At 44.7% G+C, this 26134-nt stretch overlaps 2 protein-coding genes across 3 annotated transcripts in view; one reads left to right on the top strand and one right to left on the bottom strand.

Annotated features, from left to right (window-relative positions):
* The window catches only part of LOC144500564 (protein phosphatase Mn(2+)-dependent 1K-like), a 36270-nt gene extending 11076 nt beyond the window's left edge, over nt 1-25194 (top strand). The window contains exons 2-8 of one of the 2 annotated variants that reach the window (XM_078223685.1): nt 3177-3614; nt 3707-3807; nt 11747-11909; nt 18016-18160; nt 18248-18382; nt 18558-18733; nt 20143-25194. In XM_078223685.1, the coding sequence (XP_078079811.1) occupies nt 3211-3614; nt 3707-3807; nt 11747-11909; nt 18016-18160; nt 18248-18382; nt 18558-18689 (1080 nt within the window). In that variant the 5' untranslated portion in view covers nt 3177-3210 and the 3' untranslated portion in view covers nt 18690-18733; nt 20143-25194. Of the gene's footprint in view, nt 1-3176; nt 3615-3706; nt 3808-11746; nt 11910-18015; nt 18161-18247; nt 18383-18557 lie in introns of both variants that reach the window. The other variant, XM_078223683.1, reaches the window with a different exon arrangement.
* pkd2l1 (polycystic kidney disease 2-like 1) overlaps nt 21323-26134 on the bottom strand; it is a 93514-nt gene continuing 88702 nt past the window's right edge. The window contains exons 16-17 of the mRNA XM_078224310.1: nt 22785-22934; nt 21323-21474 (exon numbers count right to left, since the gene is read on the bottom strand). Of these exons, the coding sequence (XP_078080436.1) occupies nt 21323-21474; nt 22785-22934 (302 nt within the window). The remainder of the gene's footprint in view (nt 21475-22784; nt 22935-26134) is intronic.

Genomic DNA, 26134 nt, shown 5'->3' with positions numbered 1-26134 from the left:
GGCGTGGGGGGCGGGGGGGGTCTCCATGGCAGGGGGGGGTTGTCTCCACGGCGTGGGCGGGGGGGGATGGTCTCCAGGGCGGGGGGGGTTGTCTCCATGGCGTGGGGGTCGGGGGGGTTGTCTCCATGTCGCGAGGGGGATTCTCCATGGTGTGGGGGGCGGGGGGGTGGTCTCCATGGCGTGGGGGGCGGGTGGTCTCCACGGCGTTGGGGGCGGGGGGGTGGTCTCTACGGCGTGGGGGGCGGGGGTGGGTTGTCTCCACGGCGTGGGGGGCGGGGGTGGGTTGTCTCCACGGCGTGGGCGGGGGGTGTGGTCTCCAGGGCAGGGGGGGTTGTCTCCATGGCGCGGGGGGCGGTGGTCTCCATGGCACGGGGGGTGGTCTCCATGGCGGGGGGCGGGGGGGTTCTCCATGGCGTGGGGGGGTGGTCTCCATGGCGTGGGGGGCGGGGGGGTGGTCTCCATGGCGTTGGGGGCGAGGGGGGTGGTCTCCATGGCGTTGGGGGCGGGGGGGTGGTCTCCATGGCGTTGGGGGCGGGGGGGTGGTCTCCATGGCGTGGGGGGCGGGGGGAATGGTCTCCATGGCGGGGGGGGGTGATCTCCATGGCGTGGGGGGCGGGGGGGTGGTCTCCATGGCGGGGGGGGGTGATCTCCATGGCGTGGGGGGCGGGGGGGGTGGTCTCCATGGCGGGGGGGGTGGTCTCCATGGCGTGTTGGTGTGTGTGAGGGGGGTGGGGTCTCCGTGGTGTGTTGAGTGGGGGGGGGGAGAAGGTGGATGATTAGTCTCCGTGGTGTGTTGGGGGGGGAGGGCGGGGTCTCCATGGTGTGTGTGTGTTGGTGGGGAGGGGGTGGTGGTCTCTGTGGTGTGGGGAGGGGAGAGGGGGTGGAGGTCTCTGTGGTGTGTGTGGGGGAGGGCGGGGGGCGGTGGTCTCCATGGTGTGAGGGGGGTTGGGAGCTCCATGAGGGGGGGAGGGGGTGGTCTCCATGATGTGGGGGTCGGGGAGGGGGGGTGGTGGTTTCCATGGTGTGGGGGGTGGGGAAGGGCGCTGGTGTCCGTGGTGTCGGGGGGTGCTGGGTGGGCTCCATGGGGGCTGGGAATGGAGGCCTCCCTGGTGTGTGAGGGGCAGGGGGGTGGATGTTCTCCATGGTGTGGGGGGTGGGACGGGGCGCGATCTCTATGGTGTGTGGGGGGGGCAGGGTCTCCGTGGTGTGTGAGGGGAGGGTGGTCTCCATGGTGTGTGTGGTGGGGGGGAGCGTGGTAGTGGTCTCCATGGTGTGTATGGGGAGGCGTTGGTCTCCTTGGTGTGTGAGGGGGATGCTGGTCTCCATGATATTGGGGGGCAGCGAGGGGGCATGGTCTCCATGTGTGTTGCTGGTGGGTGGTGGTCTCCATGGTGTGGGGGTCGGGGAGGGGGGTGGTGGTCTCCATGGTGTGGGGAGGGGCGGTGATCTCCGTGGTGTGGGGGTGGCCTCCATGGGGGTTGGGAATAGATGTCTCTGTTGTGGGGGAGGGGTTGGGTGGTCTCCATGGTGTGTTGGGGGTGCAGGGTCTCCATGGTGTAAGGGGGGGGGTGGTCTCTGTGGTGTGTGAGGGGGGAAGGTCTCTATGGCGTGTGTGGGCGAGTGGCGTGGTGGTCTCCATGGTGTGTATGGGGAGGAGGTGGTCTCCGTGGTGTATGAGGGGGGTGGTGGTCTCCATGGGGGAGGAGGGAGGGGTGGTGGTGGTCTCCATGGTGTGTGGGGGGGAGGGGGGTGGTGGTCTCCATGCGGGGGAGGGGGGGGTGGTGGTCTCCATGGGTGGGGGGGGGGGGGGGGGAGGAGGTGGTGGTCTCCATGGGGGGGAGCTCCATGGGTGGGGGGGGGGGGGGGTGGTCTCCATAGTGTGTGTGGATAAATAAATCGGCTGTTTTATTTTTGACTACAGGTCTCCCTTGTCAGACAAATTACCCCTTCAGCACAATTCAGCCTAAAGTCAGTCTCCAGCACACCCTCCTCCAGCCCCTCGTATACTTGGCTCTTGCTGCAACCAGATACAGCTTCTTGAGCAATCGGCGTGTTGACAGGAATCAATGGGTCTCACTCCAACCGCAACAGCTGCTAAGTTATCAGATAGGTAGCATAGGACTAACAACTTGATCTCACTGCTGCTCCAAGCCAACCAATGCTGTGGGCGCATGGAGACCTCCGCCCCCCACACACCAGAGAGGCCACTACCCCCCCATCCCCACACAACACGGAGACCACTACCTAACCCCCCCCCTTGGAGATCACCACCTCCCTACACCCCCCCACACACATCACGGAGCCCACCACCTCGGGTGTGCCAGGGCCAGGGGGCAGTGCAAAGTTGGCCTATGGTTTGGAGGGGATAAGGGGAGAGTGAGAATGTCCCTCTTTGCTGAGAGGTTGGGATGCTCTCCTGGTCAGAAGGGGATTGGGGGAGGGTCACTTCCATTGTAGGGGGGAGGGGTCTCTCTATAAACGAGGAAAGGGCACCCTAATCTCTGAACAGTCAGGCTGGCAGGGGAGCATGAATTTAAATGGCTAAAGTGGGTGAATCCCATCTCGCGGCCACTGCTAATGCCAGCGGGAAGCACTCCCATTTGCTTGCTAGTGGGAACCCAGAGTGCAAATGGGTGAATTGCGCCCAGTGTCTCTGGTGAGTGTCAGTAACTTGACCAACTTTGGTTTAGTTGTTGAATTGACTGGAAGCCTGAAAATTAAATTGGTTTCTGTTTTGTACCCATTTGGTTATTCGATTGATGAGAAACTGATTGGCTGTGGTTTGTTGATCTCCGGCCCGGATACCCTGTTTGTGAACCAAGTCTAACTGAAGGTTGCCTTCCTGAAGTATGATGGGTATGAATCTCATAAGACAATATATAGTTATCTGATAGATGAAATAGTTCATCATTTTGGAAAATTAAATTGAGAATTGCATGCAATGTTGCAGTTGATGTGTTTTTTCATTTTGTAAGTTTTAAAGTTCATGCACTATGTATTTTTGGACTAATGCACTCTTAATCACATTCCAGGTAATCTATTTTAATCCTCATGTTGAACATATAGTATGGATAGTCATTATGCCAAGCCAGTAGTTTTCACTGCTTGGATTAGAACGTGAAAGTCTGATCTGTGCAATGTCAGCCACTAACATTTCATTTTGTTTGCTTCTCTAGATTTCTGTGAAGATTTCTGTCATTGTCCTTCACTATGGCGACGCTTGCTATCTCTCTTGTTTGCCGGCGCGGCAGGCATATGGCTAGTAAAAGAGGAAAGTTCACGTGTGTCCAGCAGCAGCTTTGTCGCTCTTGTCCATTTTCCACTGTTAGCCCTAAAATGAACTTGGCAGCTGTTGAAAGAAGTATGCCGTTGCCAACTTGGGAAAGCTTTGGCATTTGGTTAGATGACCCGGTTGTCTTACCACCGAGAATATCAGCTCTTGAGAAGATTGCCAATATTGGCTGTATTAGCCAAATTGGAAAAAGGAGGGAGAATGAAGATCGTTTCAGTATAGCGGAACTTTCTGGTGGGTTATTCTGCTTTGCTGTTTTTGATGGACATGGAGGGACAGAAGCTGCTGAGATTTGCTCCCGATATATTGGACACTATATCCAGTAAGTGTTTGATTATTTCCTAACAATATTTGAGTTTTCAATTTTACCATTTGTTGTAATATTTGAATATTTTGGTTTATTTCTATCTCTAGGCGAAACTTACGAAAGGAAACAGATTTGGAAAAGGTTTTATTAAATTCTTTTCTACAAATAGATAGTGACTTCATACAGAATGCTTACAGTTTGAAGGAAGGTGAGTTGCCAAGGTTTAGTACTTTATTCTGCCAGGCACGAAAACCTGGAGTGTGCCATATGTTGTAATAGGTACAGTGACTTGTATTTTGTGAATGAGTACTTAGAATGTTGTTAAGTTTCTAACATTGTCAGTAGTTCGCTGGGGTTTTTCAAAGCTAACTTTTAAAAATTGGTTCTCCAATTTTGTGATTTTCGGATTAGATTCCTTTTTCTTTTCAAATTTCTCTCCCAAGACTATTCTCATTGGAATCAGTCATAGTAAAACAAACTGAGGTCTCACTGTCAAAAAGAAACTCATCATGGCTGCATTTGGATTCCCCCTTCTATTGCTCTCTGGAATCTTTGATCAGTAGTATACACATTCTCCTGCTTTAACAATTTAAACCTATTTTATATATCTTTCTCTGCTCTTTAGTGCTTTAAAATGATTGTTGAGAATGACTTGTTATTTCAACAATCTCAGAATTGTTGCAACTTGGAAAGCAGCCTGTTGGCCGCTGGTGTCTGCACTGGCTCTCCAAATGAGCAATTCATTTAGTGCATTCTCCCTGTAACCTGCACAATCTTCCTTTTCAAATAACAGTCTAATTCCCTTTCGAATGTTTCAGTTGAACTAGGAGTCTTAAATTTTTATCCCCCCTGGCCCCCAACAGAAAGCTGGTTCCAATGGAGAAGGAATCTTGCCCCCAATCTTCATGCAAGCTCTAAGAACATGTAAACCCATGTCCCACATCATACCCACTAACAACTATTTGGCCCATGGGACTCTTCATGCTGGTGATTAAAATGCTCGAAATTGGCTAGAATTATATGTCAACTCTGTATATGTTCAATAATTCCACCTACTGATTGTTAGCAGTACCATGTACTGAGCATTTGCTTCTAATTCCATTTAAATGTGCTTTTTAGGATTTGTTTATTCTAATAAGAATAAGCAATTTAGATGTGAAGCTCCTGATACTTTTGGGCTGTATCCCTATCAGTCCCTCCTGGTTTGTATAATAGCATTACACCCAGAGCAGCAAGTTGTAACTGTCGCTGCATATCACTTCAGTGATATCATTTCATATCATATCATTTCTTGCTGCAATTGTACAAGGTACTGGTGAGGCCGCAACTGAAGTAGTGTGTGCAATTTTGGTCCCCTTATTTGCGGAAGGATGTATTCGCCTTGGAGGGAGTACACAGAAGGTTCACCAGGTTGATACTGGAGATGAGGGGGTTAGCTTATGAGGAGAGATTGAGTAGATTGGGCCTGTACTTGTTGGAGTTTAGAAGGCTGAGGGGAGATCTTAGAGACGTAAGATAATGAAGGGGCTCGACAGGGTAGAGGCAGAAAGATTCTTTCCACTTAGAAAGGAAACGAGAACTAGAGGACACAGCCTCAAAATAAGGGGGAGTCAGTTTAGAACAGAGTTGAGGAGGAACTTCTTCTCTCAGAGGGTAGTGAATCTCTGGAATTCTCTGCCCATTGAAGCAGTGGAGGCTACCTTGTTAAATATGTTTAAGTCACAGGTAGATTTCTGATCAATAAGTGAATTAAGGGTTATGGGGAGCAGGTGGGTAAGTGGAACTAAACCACTATCAGATCAGCCATGATCTTATTGAATGGCGGGGCAGGCTCGAGGGGCTAGATGGCCTACTCCTGCTCCTATTTCTTATGACATGACTGATTCTATGGGATTTGTGATATGAGCAATGAAACATGGATCTTCCTTTGCTTGCTGCAATGAGGCTTAAACTGAAGGAAGAGTTCTGGGACAAGGATTCTAGGTGAAGGGAGCTATGAGGAGAATTAATGTAAGTGATGTTGTATGGCGCAAGGGAGTTTTTACGATCGACAAGGTAGTATGTTGATAGGACAAAATGGCCTACTAACAGTGATGGAGGAAAATGTGAAATCCAGCCAGTATAGCGACATTTGGAGAAATATAGAGTATCCAGCATTCTCTCTCTGACCTAACTTTGGTGTCCTGTTTGACCCTATAATGAGCTGACTACGTCCACTCCTAAGAACTCCTACTTCCAACTCTAATATTGCCTGGCTTTGCCCTTGCCTTAGCTCATTTGCTGACGTCCTCATCCATGTCTTTGTTACACACTCTCAACTAATCTCCCAGCCTGTCATAAACCCAAGATCATACAAAACTCTGCAGCCTGTATCCTAACTGTCTCTCCTGTTCAGCCTGTACTTGCTAACCTACATTGGCTCCTGTTCAGCAATACTTTTTTAAAAGAACATTCTTGTTTCCAAATCCCTCATGAACATTATATTACAGCAAGAAGTCATACAAGAGCCTTAACTAGGAGCAGAGAGGGTCCCAAGAACGGAAGGTTTAAAAAATCAGGGGTATATGAGGGAGTGCTGACACAGGGGTACCTTGACTGTCACAGTCTGGTATTCATGATGTGGAGATGCTGGTGTTGGACTGGGGTAAACACCGTAAGGAGTCTAACAACACCAGGTTAAAGTCCAACAGGTTTATTTGGTAGCAAATAAATTTGGTAGCTAGTGGCGTTTGCTACCAAATAAACCTGTTGGACTTTAACCTGTGGTGTTAGACTCCTTGCTGTCTGATATGCCAGGGCAGGAAACATAAAACAAAAATATACAACACAGAGCAAATCCAGAGTTGTAAATGACTATTTAAAAAAAATCAAAGCTAAATGTTCTTTATCTGAATGTATGAAGCATTTGCAACAAGGTAGATGAGTTGTTAGCACAGGTTGCAACACATGAGTATGATGTATTAGCTATTACCAAAACGTGATTGCAGGGTGACCAGGAGTGAGTGCTCAACATTCCAGAGTATACAATGTTCCCAAGGGATAAGGAGGTGGGGTAGTGTTGTTAATCAGGAAGGTTTCAGAGTAATGTTGAGTCGTGATATAAAGGCAGTGGATAGTGATGTAGAAATCATGAATAGCAGGGGAAAAAAGACAAGTGTGGTAGTAGTTTACAGAACCCCAAAATGTGACCTCAAGAAATCAGAGCATAAATGGGGAACTATCAAGGGCATGTTTGAAGGGAACTGTAATTATCAGGGAAGATTTTAATCTCTATATTGATTGGACAAAACAAACCAACGGTAGCATAGAAGAAGAATTTGTGGAATGCATCATGGATTGCTTTTTAGAGCAGTACGTTGTGGAACCTACCCGGGAACTGGCTATTTTAGATTAGTTTTATGTAATGGAGGATTAATAAGGGATCTTGTGGTTAAGGATCCCCAAGGGGGTATTAACCACAATATGATAGAATTCCGATAACAGTTTGAGGGTGATGCCATAGGCCCATAACCAGTAACTTCAATTTAAATAAGGGTAATTATAATGCTTTGAGGGAGGAGTTGTCTAAGGTGAACTGGGTAAACAAGCCAGGATACAGGCCAGTGAATGAGCAGTAGCAGATATTCAAACAGCTGGTCCAAAATGCTCAGCAGGAGTTTATCCCAATCAGAAAGAGGGATTCCATGAGAAAGAGGCAAAATCCATGGTTAACACAGGAGGTCAAGGATAAGTTAAACTGAAAAGCAGGATATACAGAGTGGCAAGGGATAGTGGGAGACCAGGGGACTGAGAAAATTTTAGGATCCAGCAGCAAAAGACTAAAGCTCATGAGAAGGGAGAAAATATATTTTGAGAGAGAACCTGCATGCAGCATATAAACAAACGTGAGTTTCTATGGATAAATAAATAGGAAGCAGCTTAGGTAAATGTGGGACCTCTACTGAATGAGGCGGGTGAATTGATAAAGGCAAACAAAGAAATGGTGGATATGTTCAATATATTTTAGTGTTATTCTTCACTATGGAAGACATTGCAATCATCCTGAAGATATCAGATGGGTTGATTTCAAATAATATGTATAATTTACAAAAACCCCAATCACGGGGTAGAGCATTAGAGAAACTCAACAGACTAAAAGCGGACAAGTTGCCAGGACCCGATGAACTTGGGATTTCAATCGAATTGGCTGCAGCAATAGTGATCTCATTGGTTGATTGAAATTTTTCATAATTCGCTAAATTCCAGGAGTGTATCAGAAGATTGGAAAACAGCCAATGTGTCTTCCTTGTTCAAATAGGGAGGAAGGCAGGGAACTATAGGCCAGTTAATTTAACATCTATTATTTGCAGGATGCTGGAGTCGGTCATAGAATCCCTACAATACAGAAGGAGACCATTTAGCCCATCAAGTCTGTACCGACCACAATCCCACCCAGGCCCTATTCTCATAACCCCACACACTTATCCTGCTAATCCCCATGATGCTAGGGTCAATTTCGCATGGCCAATCAACCTAACCCCCACATCTTTGGACTGTGGGAGGAAATTGGAGCACCCGGAGGAAACCCACGCAGACACAGGGCGAATGTACAAACTCCACACAGGGTGACCCGAGGCTGCAATTGAACCTGGGTCCCTGGCGCTGTGAGGCAGCAGTGCTAACCACTGTGCCACTCCTGCAATAATCAGAGGAAATAGCAAATCATTTAGGAAAGCTGAATATAATCAAACCTGGTCAATATGGATTTACGAAAGGTAAATCATTGACAAATTTGCTTGAATTATTTGAGGATGTAAACAGGGAGGGTAGATAAGAAGGAACCATTAGATTAAGTGTATTTAGATTTCTAAAAGGCATTTGACAAGGTGCTGCATAAGAGGCTGGTGCACAAAGTGAAAGCCCATGGAATTGGAGGAAGTGTGTTAACGTGGATTGAAAACTGGCTGTCACAGAGAAAGAGTTGGAGTAAATGGGTCCTTCTCAGAGTGGAAATATGTAACTAGTGGGGTATCGCAGGGCTCAGTTTTTGGCCCGCATTTATTCACTATTTACATTAATGACCTGGAGGAAGGAACAGAATGTAAGGTTTCCAAATATGAAGATAGGTGGAAGAGCATGCTGTGATAAGGATATTGTGATTCTACAACGGGATACAGATTTGGGTGACTGTGCAAAAATCTGGTAAATGGAGTTTAATGTGGGGAAGTGTGAGGTCATACACTGGTAGGAGGAATCAAAAGGCAGATTATTATCTAAATGGAGAGACTGCAGGTGAGTGAAGTACAGAGAGATCTCGGTGTTCTTAGTGCATCAATTTCAAAGCTAGCAGGCAGTTGCAACAAATAGTTAAGAAGACAAACAGCATTTTGGTCTTTATTGCAAAGGGATGGAGTTTAAAAATGGGGAGGTTTTGTTGTAATTGTGCAGGGTGTTAGTATTCCAATCCTGTGTACAGTTTTGGACCCTTTACCTTTCAAAAGGTTATAGTAACATTGGAGGCAGTCCAAAGGTGATTCACCAGGCTAATTCCTGGGATGAGAGGGTTATCCTATCATGAGACTAAATAGTCCGGGTCTGTATTCCTTAGAGTTTAGAAAGATGAAGGGTGACCTTATTCAAACATATAAGATCCTGAGGGGGTTTGACAGGATAGATGGTGAGATGTTTTCACTGGTGGGATCGTCTTGAACAAGGGGACATAGCTACAAGATTAAGAGCTGGTCATTTAAAACTGAGGTGAATGGAAATTTCTTCTCAGAGGGTGGTGAATCTCTGGAATTCTCTGTCCCAAAGGGTAGTGGAGGCTGGATTATTAGAAGTATTTAAAGTGGAGGTGAATAAATATTTGATAGATCGAGAAATAGAGGGCTATGGGGAAATGGCACAGAAAAGGAGTTGAGATCAGCCATGATGATCTTGAATGGCAGGCACGAAGGGCTTGGTGGCTTACACCTAGATCCCTCTGTACTTCACTCACCTATTCCTTGTGTTTTTGCATGTTCTTGGTTTCTCAATGACCTTGCCCCTCCATCTCCAGTAACGTCCTCCGGTCCTATAACTGTCTAAGATCTCTGTTCTTGAATTCTGATCTGTTGCACATTTCCAGTTTTCATTGCTCTACCATAGGTGGTATGCTTTCAGGTGTCTGGACTCCATGCTCTAGTAAGATATTGTTGGCCAAGCTCGTGCTGTGGAGTTCAGACAGGATAGAGCATGAGCGCAACCACAGCAGTGTGCCTCATAAACCCTTGGACCTGGTTTTCTGTTCAATGCATCATAGCTGAACCCCTCCTTAAACACTCCACATTAGCTCCCTCATCCTCAGGGACATGGACATGTACCTGTTCATTTTATTTTCAGTGTTTCACTTTCCACTATGTTGGAAGCTCTTTGCCATGCTTTGCCCCTCAATCTGAATTTTTGTGCTGCTCTGTTTAATGCCTTTCATTACTTCATTGTTTTATGCTGAGTTAACACTAACTGCTTCTCTGACAGGTGTCAGCATTCCTAACTCTGTCTTTTTCTTTATGCTTTGGGTCCAATTCTGAATTTTTGAAAGTTTTCTTTTCAGTTGTTGGTGGGACTGTAATGTGTTTGGATTCTTGTGCTTCTGATACTGTGACCACTGCTAATATAGGGAAACATTTCAATACAACCTTATTAAAAGGGTTTGCATTGTGCAACTTCCCAAAAAATAGTCAATTTCCATCATTCAAACAGTTATGATATAGGTATGGGACTTTATTCCCTGGAGCGTAGAAGATTGAGGGGAGATTTGATAGAGGTGTATAAGATTTTGATGGGTATAGATAGAGTGAATGCGAGCAGGCTTTTTCCGCTGAGGCTAGGGGAGAAAAAAACCAGAGGGCATGGGTTAAGGGTGAAAGGAGAAAAGTTTAAAGGGAATATTAGGGGGGGCTTCTTCACGCAGAGAGTGGTGGGAGTGTGGAATGAGCTGCCAGATAAAGTGGTAAATGCTTTTAACATTTAAGAAAAACTTGGACGGGTTCATGGATGAGAGGGGTGTGGAGGGATATGGTCCAAGTGCAGGTCAGTGGGACTAGGCATAAAATGGTTCGGCACAGACAAGAAGGGCCAAAAGGCCTGTTTCTGAGCTGTAATTTTCTATGGTTCTATGGTATGTCTTTCTGGCTGCATTCTGTTATCAAATTTGTAAAAATGTCTTGAGTGCAAAGCACTAAACTTTGCTAATCAGGATAGTTTATGCTTGTTAACTGTACTGATAACTGAGTCTGGTTTGAAATGTGCCAACTGCAAAATTGTTCCTACCTATATCCATTTTCAAAAGAAAGCAGCTGCTGTATAATAGTTACAGCATGCAACATTGAACCGATGGATGGTTTGTTAACATTTGTTGCATTTTTAAATTTGAGCTGTGCCTGGCTTTTGTTTGTCACTGCTTTTATATTTTAACCTAGGTGAAGGAGTCCAGCTGTTCCTTGTCTGAGCTGCTGAAGACTGCGAATGTTTATAAACATTACCATGTAAACTCTTTGTGAGTTTATATCCTTCTTTCTCTGTTGAGCACTTGTGTTTAGATTGCCTTGAAGAGACACATGCATTTTACTGAGTTCATTTTTAAGTGTTTACTATGGGATCGAGGGTATATGGATGGGCAGTGACAGCACAGTTTTGTTTGAAGCAGTTAGCTTTTAACAATGGGGAATTACCAAAAAAATCACTACAACTGAACTGCATTCGTTATCATTTTAAAACTCAACATTAGTCGGATAGTTCTTCTGGGAAGTATAATGAAAAAGGATTAATCTCTGAACTCTGTAAAGTACATGCACACCTGCAATTGTAAATGTGTACACTCTCCTATTACAAATTTTGGGTATCTCAAGTTGCACACCTTTCTTCCTGTTCCTTCTAATGATTACAGTAGAGATCAAACTTTGGCATGAGGCTAATAGGGATTAATTATTCATTATGAATATTGTAAGATTGCTGTAATGTAATTCTTTTGAATATAAGAGAACCCCTTCTGTAGTAAAGATGATTTTAATACAGAGAAGTGTAATAGGAGTTGCATGAGGAATTTTAATTGTGGTGTTTAAACATTGTTGGACAACAGTTAATTCGTTTTTTTTTTAGCTTAGATCTTTGTTTTAAAACCCTTCCAGGTACATTGCTAACATCAGGAACAACTGCAACGGTGGCACTGCTGAAGGAAACTCTGCTTGTCGTCGCGAGTGTTGGCGACAGTCCGGCTATTCTTTGTCGTGAAGGAAAGGCTAAACAATTGACAGATGATCACACCCCAAGACGGAGAGATGAACAGAAGAGGTGACTATGCCTGAGCACACCTTCAGAATAAAATCCCAATCTCAACTGATGGCAGATTTATGGAAAGACATTAATTAATGCGATAGTGCAAATTGTAGATTTCACCAACACAATATCTAGGATGGCAAACTAGCTTAAGTATTCTATAGTAAGAATGTATAGGATCATAGCCACTGGTTTTTATATTCTTTCCCAGGATGTGGGCCAGCCAGCATTTATTGTGCATCCCTAATTGCTCTTGAGCATCTGTAATCCCTGAGGTGTACATACACCGTGATGTGGAGATGCTGGTGTTGGACTGGGGTGGGCACAGTATGAAGTCTCACAACACCAGGTTAAAGTCCAATAGGTTTATTTGGTAGCACAAGCTACAAGCTTTCAGAGCGCTGCTCCTTCATCAGGTGAGTGTTCTGTTCACAAACGGGGCCTATAAAGACACAAACTCAATTTACAAGATAATGGTTGGAATGCGAGTCTTTACAGGTAATCAAGTCTTAAAGGTACAGACAATGTGAGTGGAGAGAGGGTTAAGCACAGGTTAAAGAGATGTGTATTGTCTCCAGCCAGGACAGTTAGAGAGATTTTGCAAGCCCAGGCAAGTCGTGGGGGTTACAGGTAGTGTGACATGAACCCAAGATCCTGGTTCAGGCTGTCCTCCTGTGTGGAACTTGGCTCTCAGTTTCTGCTCAGCAATTCTGCGTTGTGTGTTGTGAAGGCCGCCTTGGAGAACGTTTACCCGAAAATCAGAGGCTGAATGCCCGTGACCGCTGAAGTGTTCCCCAACAGGAAGGGAACACTCCTGCCTGGTGGTTGTTGAGCAGTGTTCGTTCATCTGTTGTCGTAGCCTACAACACAATGGATGGGGAACAGAACTCCCACTCACCTGATGAAGGAGCAGCGCTCTGAAAGCTTGTGGCTTGTGCTACCAAATAAACCTGTTGGACTTTAACCTGGTGTTGTGAGACTTCTTACTGTGTACATACACCCACTGTGTTGTTTGGGTGGGGGGGGGGGAGATCCAGGAATTTTGGTTGTGGCTTTGGAAAATGCTATCGAAGGAGCCTTGGTGAGTTGCTGCAGTTCATCTTGAAGACAGTATACGCTGCTGCCACTCAGTGGTGGAGGGAGTAGATGGGATGCCAATCAAGTGGGGCGGGGGGCTACTTCGTCCTGGGTTGTGATGAGCTTCGAGTGTTGGAGCTACGCTCATCCATAGAACATAGAACAGTACAGCACAGAACAGGCCCTTCGGCCCACGATGTTGTGCCGAGCTTTATCTGAAACCAAGATCAAGCTATCCCACTCTCTTATCATCCTGGTGTGCTCCATGTGCCTATCCAATAACCGCTTAAATGTTCCTAAAGTGTCTGACTCCACTATCACTGCAGGCAGTCCATTCCACACCCCAACCACTCTCTGCGTAAAGAACCTACCTCTGATATCCTTCCTATATCTCCCACCATGAACCCTATAGTTATGCCCCCTTGTAATAGCTCCATCCACCCAAGGAAATAGTCTTTGAACGTTCACTCTATCTATCCCCTTCATCATTTTATAAACCTCTATTAAGTCTCCCCTCAGCCTCCTCCGCTCCAGAGAGAACAGCCCTAGCTCCCTCAACCTTTCCTCATAAGACCTACCCTCCAAACCAGGCAGCATCCTGGTAAATCTCCTCTGCACGCTTTCCAGCGCTTCCACATCCTTCTTATAGTGAGGTGACCAGAACTGCACACAATATTCCAAATGTGGTCTCACCAAGGTCCTGTACAGTTGCAGCATAACCCCACGGCTCTTAAACTCCAACCCCCTGTTAATAAAAGCTAACACACTATAGGCTTTCTTCACAGCTCTATCCACTTGAGTGGCAACCTTCAGAGATCTGTGGATATGGACCCCAAGATCTCTCTGTTCCTCCACAGTCTTCAGAACCCTACCTTTGACCCTGTAATCCACATTTAAATTAGTCCTACCAAAATGAATCCAGGCAAGTGGAAAGTCTTCCATCACCACTATCATGCTTTGGGGAGTCAGGTAGTGAGTTACTTGCTGCAGAATTGCCAGGCTCTGACCTGCTCTTGTAGCCACAGTGTTTGTAGTCCAATGGAGTTTCTGGTCAGTGGTGACCCCGGGATGTTGAGTGGAGGATTTGATAATGGTTGAATGGAAACGGGGTATATTTGGATTTTCTCTCATTGGAGATGGTCGTTGCCTGGCACTGTGGTGTAAATGTTACTTGCTACTTATCAACTCTATCCTGAATCTTGTCCAGGTCTTGCTGCATATGGACATAGCCTGCTTCAGTATCTAATGAGATGCAAATCCATCAATGAACCATCCCCAATTCTGGACCTTGTAATGGAGGGAAGGTCCTTTAATGCAGCAGCTCAAGATGGTTGAGTGTAGGACACGCCGCTGAGGAACTCCTACAGTGACTTGGGGATGAGATGATTGATCTCCAATAACTACTATTTTCTTTGTGCTAATTGTGACTCCAACCAATGGGGCGTTTCCCTCTGATTCCCATTGACTCAAGTTTTTTTCCTGGGCTGCTTGAAGCTATACACTTGGACAAATGCTACCTTGATGTTAAGTGCAGTCCTTGAGTTCAGCTCTTTTGTCCATGTTTGGACAAGACTGAAATTAGGCTAGGAGCTGAGTAACCGTGGCAAAAGCTCAAACTGAACGTCAGTGAGTAGGTTATTTCAGAATAAGTGTCCACTGCTGCCAACACCTTCCATCACTTTGCTGATGATCGAGAGTAGACTGATGGGACAATAAATGGTCGGATTGGATTTGTCCTTGGGACATATCTGGACAATTTTCCACAAGGCCAGGTAGATGCCAGTGTTGTAGCTGTACTGGAACAGCTTGACCATGGGCACAGCTAGTTCTGGAGCATGAGTCTTCAGCACTATTGCCTGAATAATGTCAGGGCCCATAACCTTTGCAGTATCCAGTGCCTTCAGCCATTTTCTGATGGTATGTGGCATGAATTGAATTGGCTGAAGACCGGCATCTGTGATGCTGCGGACCAGTGGAAGGCGCAGAGATGGGTCTTCCACTCGGAACATCTGGCTGAAAATTGTTGCAAATTCTTCACCCTTATCTCTTTTGCACTGCATTCCCCATCATTGAGGATGGGGATATTTTTGGACATCTAGTGCTGCTCCTCCACCTGCACTTTTCTTTGAACCAAGATTGATCCCTTGGTATTGATAGTGTGGGGGATATGTTGGGCCATGAGGTTAGATTGTGGCTGAATACAAATCTGCTGCTGGCCCGCAATGTCTCCTGGATGCCAGTTTTTGAGTTGCTAGATCTGTTTGAAATCTATCCCTTCAGCATTGTGACATTGCCACACAACATGCTGGGGAAAGACAGGACTGCATCTCCAAGCATTGTTCAGTGTTCGCCCCTACCAATACCATCTCACACACATGCATGTGCGACAGCTAGATTGGCAACATCAACATAGAGTAGGTTTTTCCCTCGCCACCTGCTGCAGACGCCAGCTCAGACAGTAAGTGTGCTACTGGGCCACTCTTGGTGACAGACATTGCAGTGCATATTCTGTGCCCTTGCCACTCAGTGCTTCCTCCCAAGTGGTGTTCAACGTGGAGTACTGATTCATCAGCTGGGGGTGGGGGGGAGCATTAGGTTTCCTACCCATGTTTGACTTAATGCCATGAAGCTTCATGGAGTCTGGAGATTGTGTTGATGACTTTCAGGGTTAACCTGACTAGATACACAGAATCCCTACAGTGCAGAAGCAGGCCATTTGGCCCATCGAGTCTGCACTGACTCATCACCCAGAGCCTATCCCCATAACCCCCTACATATTTACACTGCTAATCCCCCCCTAACTTACTCGTCTTGAGGCACTAAGGGGCAATTTAGCAAGGCCAATCAACCTACCCTGCACATCTTTGGATACCACTGGGTCTATCCTGGCAGTGGGACAGGAATGGTGATAATGTTGTCTGGAGAACTATGTCAAGCTGTTGCTTGACTAGTCTGAGACTGCTCTGGCCAACTTCATCACAAACCCCCAGGCTTGATGGGGCTGGGGTGCTGTTGTTTTCTCCAGTGCCTAGGTCGATGTTGTGTGGTCTGTCCTGCTTTTTAAAAAAACTTTGTAGTGACTTCATAATGAGGCTTACTTGGGCATTGGAGGACCAACCACATTACTGTGGATCTGAGGTCGCATAGGCCAGACCAAGTAAGGATGGTAGATTCCATTCCCTGAAGGGCAGTGGCGAACCAGATGGGCTTTTACCAACAATCATGGTCACCGTGACCAAAATTCCAGATTATTATTAATTGAATGTCAGTTCTACCAGCTGCCTTGGTGGGATTTGAACCCTTGTCCCCAAGCATTAGCCTGGGTCTCTGGGTTATGAGTCCTGTAACATTACCACTACGTCACCACCTCCAACAGAGCAGAGAAAGCCAAATAGATTTAATTTGTTTTTGGAATAATGTTTTTTGTGGTATGGCCTTCTGAGTTTATGATGAGGTCAATTTAAAGTATTGCTGACTGAGAAGAAAGCCTGGTGTTCAGAGCAGGGAGTGAGAACCATTCCAGTCCTTAAGAGAAAATGGTTACATATTTGAATCTGGAGGTGTTACAGAACAGTGGGGAGAAAGTCTTCACTGTGCCTGTGCTAGCTGTTCGATGCAGCAGTGGGATGACTGGTCTTTAATGTTGTAAACCTCTACCGTTCAAAATCGGGGAGGCAATGGCCCAGTGATATTATTGCTAGACTATTCATCCAAAAACTCGGCTAATGTTCTGGGGACCCAGGTTCAAATCCCGCCAGGGCAGATGGTGGGATTTGAATTCATTAAAAAAAAATCTGGAATTAAAAATCTACTGATGACCATGAAACCATTGTCGATTGTCAGATAAACCCATCTGGATCACGAATGCCCTTTTAGGGAAGGAAGTCTGCTGTCCTTGCCTGGTCTGGCCTATATGTGACTCCAGGGCTACATCAATGTGGTGACTCAACTGCCCTCGGGCAACGAGGGATAGGCAATAAATGCTGGCCAGCTAGCAACATCCATGTCCCACTAATGAATAAACAAAAAGCTGTATAAAATGGGTGGCACAGTGGTTAGCACTGCTGCCTCACAGCGCCAGGGCCCCGGTTCAATTCCTGGCTTGGGTCACTGTCTGTCTGGAGTTTGCACATTCTCCCCGTATCTGTGTGGGTTTCTTCCAGTTGCTCCGGTTTCCTCCCACACTCCAAAGATGTGTGAGTTAGGTGGATTGGCCATGCTAAATTGTCCCTTAGGGTTAGAACATAGAACATTACAGCGCAGTACAGACCCTTCGGCCCTCAATGTTGCGCCGACCTGTGAAACCAATCTAAAGCCTATCTAGCCTACACTATTCCAATATCATCCATATGTTTATCCAATGACCCTTTATATGCCCTTAATGTTGACGAGTCCACTACTGTTGCAGGCAGGGCATTCCACGCCCTTACTACTCTCTGAGTAAAGAACCTACCTCTGACATCTGTCCTATATCTATCACCCCTCAATTTAAAGCTATGTCCCCTCGTGCTAGCCATCACCATCCGAGGGAAAAGGCTCTCACTGTCCACCCTATCTAATCCTCTGATCATCTTGTATGCCTCTATTAAGCCTCTTAACTTTCTCTCTAATGAAAACAGCCTCAAGTCACACAGCCTTGCCTCATAAGACCTTCCCACCAGGCAACATCCTGGTAAATCTCTGCACCCTTTCCAATGCTTCCACATCCTTCCGATTATTCGGCGACCAGAACTGTACGCAATACTCCAAGTGTGGCCGCACCAGAGTTTTGTACAGCTGGGGGACTAACATGACGTTATGGGGATAGGGCCTGGGTGGGATTGTGGTCGGTGCTGACTCGATGGGCCGAATGGCCTCCTCCTGTACTGTAGGTATTCCATCAATGTAAATGTCACTCTTAGATGTGGAGGAGTGAAAAAAATGCATGATCAATATTGTCTCTCGTTCACGTAGTAAAAATTGTATAAATCTTTTTAGAATTAAGTTTTTTGAAATTGTATCATTTGAATTTAAGATTGAGATGCACTTTTTAAAATATATTCAGGATTAAGGAATGTGGCGGTTTCATAGATTGGAATAGTGCTGGAGATCCGTATGTGAATGGTCGGTTGGCCATGACCCGTAGCATTGGCGATGTAGATCTAAAACCTTTTGGAGTCACTGCTCAACCAGAAGTTAACACCATGAAGGTAAAATATCTGAGCTTCATGTGTGATCGCTTACATATTTCTAATCGAAAGCATTTTGAGTCTGTGTTCTTAAAACATTTTTACTAGTTGGAACATACGAAAGACTGTTTCCTGATCCTGACTACTGATGGTGTTAGTGGAATTATGGAAGCACAAGAAGTGTGTGATATTGTGAAAAAATGCCAGGATCCATCTGAAGCTGCTGCAGTTGTAAATGAACAGGCAAGAAAATACAATTCTTGTGTGCCAATCTGACAATACTGTCAACTTTATTCATTATAAACCCGTCAATTTGTAACTGGAAACCAGTGTGAGTTTATGCTGGTGCAGATATATTTAATACTCTATTCACTTCAGTAGACAATATTTTAATGTTGTTAATCAATCTAACTTGCAGGCATTGCAGTATGGAACACAAGACAATGTAACCACTCTGGTCGTACCATTTGGTGCATGGGGAAAATACAGTACCTCACTCACTCAGACAAGCTTTGGAAGGATGATGGTTGCAAGCACTAGATGGAGCTGAACACTGCTGCTGGACTGAAGTTGGAAAACACCACGGTCTACTCTAAGAACATAGAACATAGAACATTACAGCGCAGAACAGGCCCTTCGGCCCACGATGTTGCACCGACCAGTTAAAAAAAAAAAAAACTGTGACCCTCCAACCTAAACCAATTTCTTTTCGTCCATGAACCTATCTACGGATCTCTTAAACGCCCCCAAACTAGGCGCATTTACTACTGATGCTGGCAGGGCATTCCAATCCCTCACCACCCTCTGGGTAAAGAACCTACCCCTGACATCGGTTCTATAACTACCCCCCCTCAATTTAAAGCCATGCCCCCTCGTGCTGGATTTCTCCATCAGAGGAAAAAGGCTATCACTATCCACCCTATCTAAACCTCTAATCATCTTATATGTTTCAATAAGATCCCCTCTTAGCCGCCGCCTTTCCAGCGAAAACAATCCCAAATCCCTCAGCCTCTCCTCATAGGATCTCCCCTCCATACCAGGCAACATCCTGGTAAACCTCCTCTGCACCCTCTCCAAAGCCTCCACATCCTTCCTGTAATGTGGGGACCAGAACTGCACACAGTACTCCAAGTGCGGCCGCACCAGAGTTGTGTACAGTTGCAACATAACGCTACGACTCCTAAATTCAATCCCCCTACCAATAAACGCCAAGACACCATATGCCTTCTTAACAACCTTATCTACTTGATTCCCAACTTTCAGGGATCTATGCACACATACACCTAGATCCCTCTGCTCCTCCACACTATTCAAAGTCCTCCCGTTAGCCCTATACTCAACACATCTGTTATTCCTACCAAAGTGAATTACCTCACACTTCTCCGCATTAAACTCCATCCGCCACCTCTCGGCCCAACTTTGCAACCTGTCTAAGTCTTCCTGCAAACTACGACACCCTTCCTCACTGTCTACCACACCACCGACTTTGGTGTCATCAGCAAATTTGCTAATCCACCCAACTATACCCTCATCCAGATCATTAATAAATATTACAAACAGCAGTGGCCCCAAAACAGATCCCTGAGGTACACCACTTGTAACCGCACTCCATGATGAATATTTACTATCAACCACCACCCTCTGTTTCCTATCCGCTAGCCAATTCCTGATCCAATTTCCTAGATCACCCCCAATCCCATACATCTGCATTTTCTGCAGAAGCCTACCATGGTGAACCTTATCAAACGCCTTACTAAAATCCATATATACCACGTCCACTGCCTTGCCCCCATCCACCTCCTTGGTCACTTTCTCAAAAAACTCAATAAGGTTAGTAAGGCACGACCTACCTGCCACAAAACCATGCTGACTATCACCTATCAATTCATTACTCTCTAAATAACTATAAATCCTATCCCTTATAATTTTTTCCAACATCTTGCCGACAACAGAAGTGAGACTCACCGGTCTATAATTCCCGGGGAAGTCTCTGTTCCCCTTCTGGATGTCAACTGTCTAGTTGTATTTATTTATAACAACTGTTATAGATTCTGATTTTTGTAAAACCTGTTACTGTTAACTATAGGAAAAATGCATCTGGACTGCTTATCAATTTGTAAATGCCACAACTAATGATCAGCATCAGTTATTTCTCTATACTGGGTATCAGCTCAAGATAGAGGTATTCAAACCCTGTAACAATTCACGACAAAATTTATGCCCCAATGTCTATCCTTTTCACCCAGCTCGTGAAAATTGCCTTGTAACTAACATCTGTCCAATGCTAGTGAAATAATGGTCCTCAGTGTGGATAAATAGTGCTGGCTGTTGTTTATGTGCAAATGGCACAGCAGCTTCAGATAAAAGGTAGTGATTTACATCGAATATACAGCACAGCAATAGGCTGTTCATCTCAACCAGACAATGCCTTATTTATGCTCCTCTTCTTTCCTCATCTAACTCTCCTTTCTATCATCAGAATCTCCTATTTCCTTCTCTCCCCTATTTATCTAGCCTCCCTTAAAGGTGGGTTCAATCTCACCACAGCAGTTGGTGGAATTTAAATTCTATTAATAAATCTCGAATTGGAAGTCTGTCTCAGTTGTTGATTGTCATTAGTAAACCAGATGGGTTTTTAATGTGCTCTACCCAAAGGAATCTGCTGTCCTCGCCTGGTCTGATGTACATGTGACTCTTAATGGCCCCTCTGAAACGGCTGAACAAGACACTCGGGTCAAGCGCAATTGGGGATTGATCCCTGGTGACCTGCCTCTGGATGATCCATTGCTGACATCCTTCTATCCTGAGAGATAATGAGCATGCAGCAAACAGTCCATTTAGGTGGGGAGTCTTCACTTGATGCACCTTTGCTGATGTATGTGAAGGCCAATCCTTGGCAGGTTCATAGAATCCCTGCAGTGCAGAAGGAGGCCATTTGGCCCATCGAGCCCGCACCGACCACAATCCCACCCAGCTCTATTCCCATCATCCCACATATTTACTGTTAATCCCCTGACACTAGGGTCAATTTAGCACAGCCAATCAACCTGACTTGCACATCTATGGACGGTGGGAGGAAATTGCAGCATCCGGAGGAAACCCACACAGACACAGGGAGATCATGCAAACTCCACATAGTGGACAGAATTGAACCCGGGTCCCTGGCGCTGAGAGACAGCAGTGCTAACCACTGGTGGTCATGGTGATGCAAGCCAGCACACGGGACGTATTGCTATTTCTCTCGTACCAGCTACTGACTTCCTGGTGCAATAGTCCAGGTTTTAGGTCCTTCATGTCATGTTTGCAAGCATTCTTGGAGTGGAGGTTCTGGCTACCTGAATACAGACAATGCACAATCCACTGCCAACACTTTTGGGAGCTCTGCCTTTGGGAAGACTGCAACATTTGTCCTTCCAGGCTGGCACTGAGGTTAGAAATTGTTAAGCTTTTTCATCCATAATTCACAGCCACACAAGATACAGAGAATGCAAGTCTAACCCAATGTAAACCATCAGCCATTCCATGCGAGATTCGTGAGTCAGACAGCTTTCCCCATATGTATTGGGCTGTGCATTAAGGGACAGTAAGTAGTCTCACAGCACCAGGTTAAAGTCCCAACAGGTTTATTTGGTAGCATGAGCTTTTGGAGTACTGCTCCTTCATCAGGGCAGTGCTCCGAAAGCTTGTGCTACCAAATAAACCTGTTGGACTTTAACCTGGTGTTGTGAGACTACTTGCTGTGCTTACCCCAGTCCAACGCCAGCATCTCCACATCATTAAGGGACAGATTGTCACCAGGATCCAAGATTGCCAAATTTGCTCACCATTCCCAGTGGAGTGTTTATTTAACTGGTCTGTAAACCACATCCATAAGTGTGATTGATCCTTTATTGCTATTAGTATAGATGCTGTCTGTCTTGCTGTATCAGTCTTTCTACTCCCCTTTCTGCAGGGTATAATGTATTGAGTGTCTAATTCCCAGTTCTAATTCTTTCATAGCTGTGACTCAGTAATCTATATTATATCAGGTTATCACACAATGCCAGTGTCTATCTCCAGTAGTTCCTGTGTTTTATTACAGTGTGTACATTGCTGTAGTCATAGTTTTAACACATTAACCATTCCTCTTGCACCATTATTTTTACACTCCTATTCCACAATTCTCTGCCCTGACCACCTAAATCATCACAGTTTATTCATTTTCTATGCTCTGCTTCATTGTTCCATTTATATTTGAATTTATTTAATTTCCTCCCCAAGGTTAAATTCCGATCCCCAAAAGGTGCAGTCGAAGCTGTGCTGCTCTGCTGTTGGTTTTACAAAAATGACAGCTCACTAACTGGTTGACCATTTGAAATGTGAAGTTACTGTGTTTGCATGATGGCTACAAATTAAACTAACCGCAGTACGTGAAATCTTGTGCATTCCAAATAAATACGCTTTTTACCGTGTTGATTAATGCTAAACAACCCCTCTGGTAATTAAATAATTTAGTGCCAATGCCGGCCATCATTCCTTCAGACTTATTTATTGGAAATTTAATGATTTTTAAAAATTGTCCCGTTTTCTCTTGACACAATTTTTCTTTACCTGATTGATGTCCACCCTAAATTTGTTTTCTACTATGGCAACCCTTTTAAAGTACGTTTGTAATTTTTGCTTTCCATGTGTTGTTCGAATGTCTTCCTTGTGCCTTGATACGAACTGAACTCCAGCTGTGTTCTGACGAGCTTTCCTGATCTCCTTAGATCCCCTGCTGCAGCAAAATGTTTAGCTCGAAGTAAATTAAACAGATCTGTTTTTGGAAGGGGATTAATGTTGAGATTTGGTTTATGTGCACTCAACAGGTAAAGTTGCACTTTTTAACATCTGTCCAAGTGTATGTAATATTTTCTGGTATCCATTTCTATTCCTTTGTCTAATAGCCTTGCATGCATGGAATGGAAATGAATATTTTTGCTCCTATAAAGACAATTGTTTAGACAGTCGGTAAACTTTCTTGGCTCCAGTGCTATAACAGGAATTTTTGACATCTCGATCACCTTGTACCATCTGAGTGATGTAGTGATGGTGGAATTGCTGACTAGCTATCTCCATTAATTAGTCTGCAATGGATGTAGACGTGACTTTAGGAAAACCTCTGGTGGCAGAGAGCTTTGGAGACCAGAAGCCCCATTGCTGCAAGCATGGTACTTTAATGCACGTCTCCAAATACTCAGCCATTGTCTCACTGGTATTTTTCAAAGGCAATTTATCTAATTTTAAATTTGAATGAATCACTGCCAACTGCATCCACTCTCTCCCTAGGGGCCAGTTGTACAGTCGAATCACTCATTGAGATGGACAGGTTAGCTGTTAATTTTCAGACCTTGTCCTTTTGGTTCTGTGCAGACTGTTAAACCACTTTCCAGGGTCGAAGTTATCTAATCCCTTTTTAAAATCCTAAATACGTCAATCATATCTCTTTTCAACCTTTACTCTCCAGTGAGCATAATTGCTCCCCATTTTCCAATCTCTTGAAGGATAGTCACTTGAAGGATAGCTTTGGAAATCCATTGTGTCCATGAAAGAAGTCTTCACTGAAGTTTCAGCTGTGAAGCGGAGGAACTTTATCCCCAAGGGCAATGGTAAGAATGATGGTGCTAGCCTGTCTGAGAGTGTCCCGATTAACCTGCTTCCACCTGCCTTTGAATTGTGTTCACTTAAACACATTTCTAATCAGGAAATTTTTTTTTAAATGTAGCTCTAAGGAGGTTCTTATCTTTTGTTCCTGTTATACAACATATTACTGCAACAAGATAATGAATAATGCACATTCAGCTTTTCTATTGCCCAATATAGTTTTGACCCTGCACTGTAACTTGTGCAACAATGAAGGGTCATCCAGACTCAATGTTGCCTCTATTCTCTCTCCACTGTCAGACCTGAGATTTTCCAGCATTTTCTGTTTTTGAATCCGATTCCAGCATCTGCATTTTTTTTTTGCTTTTATCTTAGTCTGTAACTGGTGCACTCTGATATAAAGATGTCTTGTGAATGGAAGCAGAATTTGCTTTGTGCAGTATAATTATATCACTTATTGTGGTCAGTACCTCATCTGAAACTAATTTAAATTGTTCTGTTAAATAATGTCTAAATTGTATTTTATATGTTATTTAAATTTCATCTAGTGAATTAATATTTATTGGTGAAATTGCACAATGTGAAATTATAGCAATGTATTTTTGTATAATCCTGTTTTTAAAGCTAATTTTATTTTTTGAATACCGTATTCAATTCTTTTTAGCTTTTAATCACTTTATTTGTACTTTCCAACACTAAGTTGTGTGGCAATTGTTCACAAGATAATTGTAGATGAGGGACAGTGTCTTTTTGCAACATCCAATTGATTCTTGAATGACTCCCATCCTTACTCTACTGCACAGTGTATTCTATGCTTGATCACTAAAGTTCCACAGTGTCAGCTGAAATTTGTTTTCTACTAGGTTCTACCTTCTCAAAGTAACTTTGCATGGGCTGCATTATTTAAACACCTTCTGCTTCCGTTCACAAGACATCTTTATATCAGAGTACTCCTCCAGGTCTGATTGAACTAAAACATAGGAGGAAGCTACAAACCTGACCTGCCAATGTTGAAAATCTAAACTGAACAGGGAATGGTGGAAACATTGGGTCAGTTAGTATTTGTGAAGAATACAGATTGGCTAGGTAGACACTTCATTGGAGTTCTCGGGATGAAATTGGACATGGATGGGAACATGAGAATCTGTAGAGTATCCATTGCTCATTATATACATGACTGATTTACTCATATTGCAATCAGTGAATATCAGGAGTGTTGTCTAACAGGTACCAAAAGTGGTTCCACTTCTTGTATCCTGACCCATGTCCCATTTTACCCAATAATGTTTAATCATGCCTTTTTCTGGCTGCTATCCTGTTTTGCTGTATAATTCAACAGTTTATTGATTACTGTTCTGTATTTGTTGTATTCAACACCGACTTGTTTAGTGTTTTGTGCGGCACTTTGTTTCTGTAATAAAGTTCATCTGTCATTGCTGTCTATTTAGTTCGCTTTATTTTGAATTTGAGTTACTTCCTCTGATCCTAATATTGGTTTCCTCAATAAACATGACTGATTTACATTGGCTTTGAGTCCAAAACATAAGTGTGAATTAGAATCAGTAATGGTCCTAACAACCCCTGAAGCACCCTGTTGAAGTTGCCCTCCTTCACCTTCTACATGCATGAGAACACAATCTTGCTCTTCTTCTTGTCATTGGGTCAAAAGGCTGGAAGTCCATACAGCCGTGTGGCAAAGTGCACTTGTGCATGAAGCTAAATCTCTATCTTCCAAAAAGCTATCCTAGGGATAAAGCTTTATATTTTAGGGACACAATGTCATACAACATTTGGTAATTAGCAGCTTTAAAAACCTAGTATTATTTTTCTTATTCATTATGGGATGTGGGCAGCATTTATTGACCATTCCTCGTTACCCTTGTGGTGGTGGTGTTGCAGACCCTGAAGCGTGGGTACACCCACAGTGCTGTTATGGAGGGAGTCCCAGGATTTTGCCCCAGTGATTGCAAAGGAACGGTGATATATTTCCAAGTCAGGATAGTGAGTGACTTGGAGGGGAACCTCCAGGTGGTGGTGTTTCCATGTATCTGGTGCTCTTAACCTTCTAGATGGTAGTGGTCATGGATTTGGGAGGTGCTGCCACTGTTCATAAGTGGTGGAGGGATTGAATGGTTGTGGAAGGGGTTGCAAGCAAATGGGTTGCTTTGTCCTGGATAATTTCAAGCTTGTGTTGATGGAGCTGCACTGCACTCATCAGGTAAGTTTAGAGTATTCTATCACACTCTAGACTTGTGCCTTGTAGATGGTGGATAGGCTTTGCGGAGTCAGGAGGTGCGTTACTTGCTGCAGGATTCCCAGCCTTTGACCTCAGGCGGGAATTTATAGAACATTGAACATTACAGCGCAGTACAG

Source organism: Mustelus asterias, chromosome 11 (genome assembly GCF_964213995.1).
Source record: "Mustelus asterias chromosome 11, sMusAst1.hap1.1, whole genome shotgun sequence".
Lineage (NCBI taxonomy): Eukaryota > Metazoa > Chordata > Chondrichthyes > Carcharhiniformes > Triakidae > Mustelus > Mustelus asterias.
Note: the sequence above shows the minus strand (reverse complement) of the source record. Positions and strands in the feature narration are given on the sequence as shown.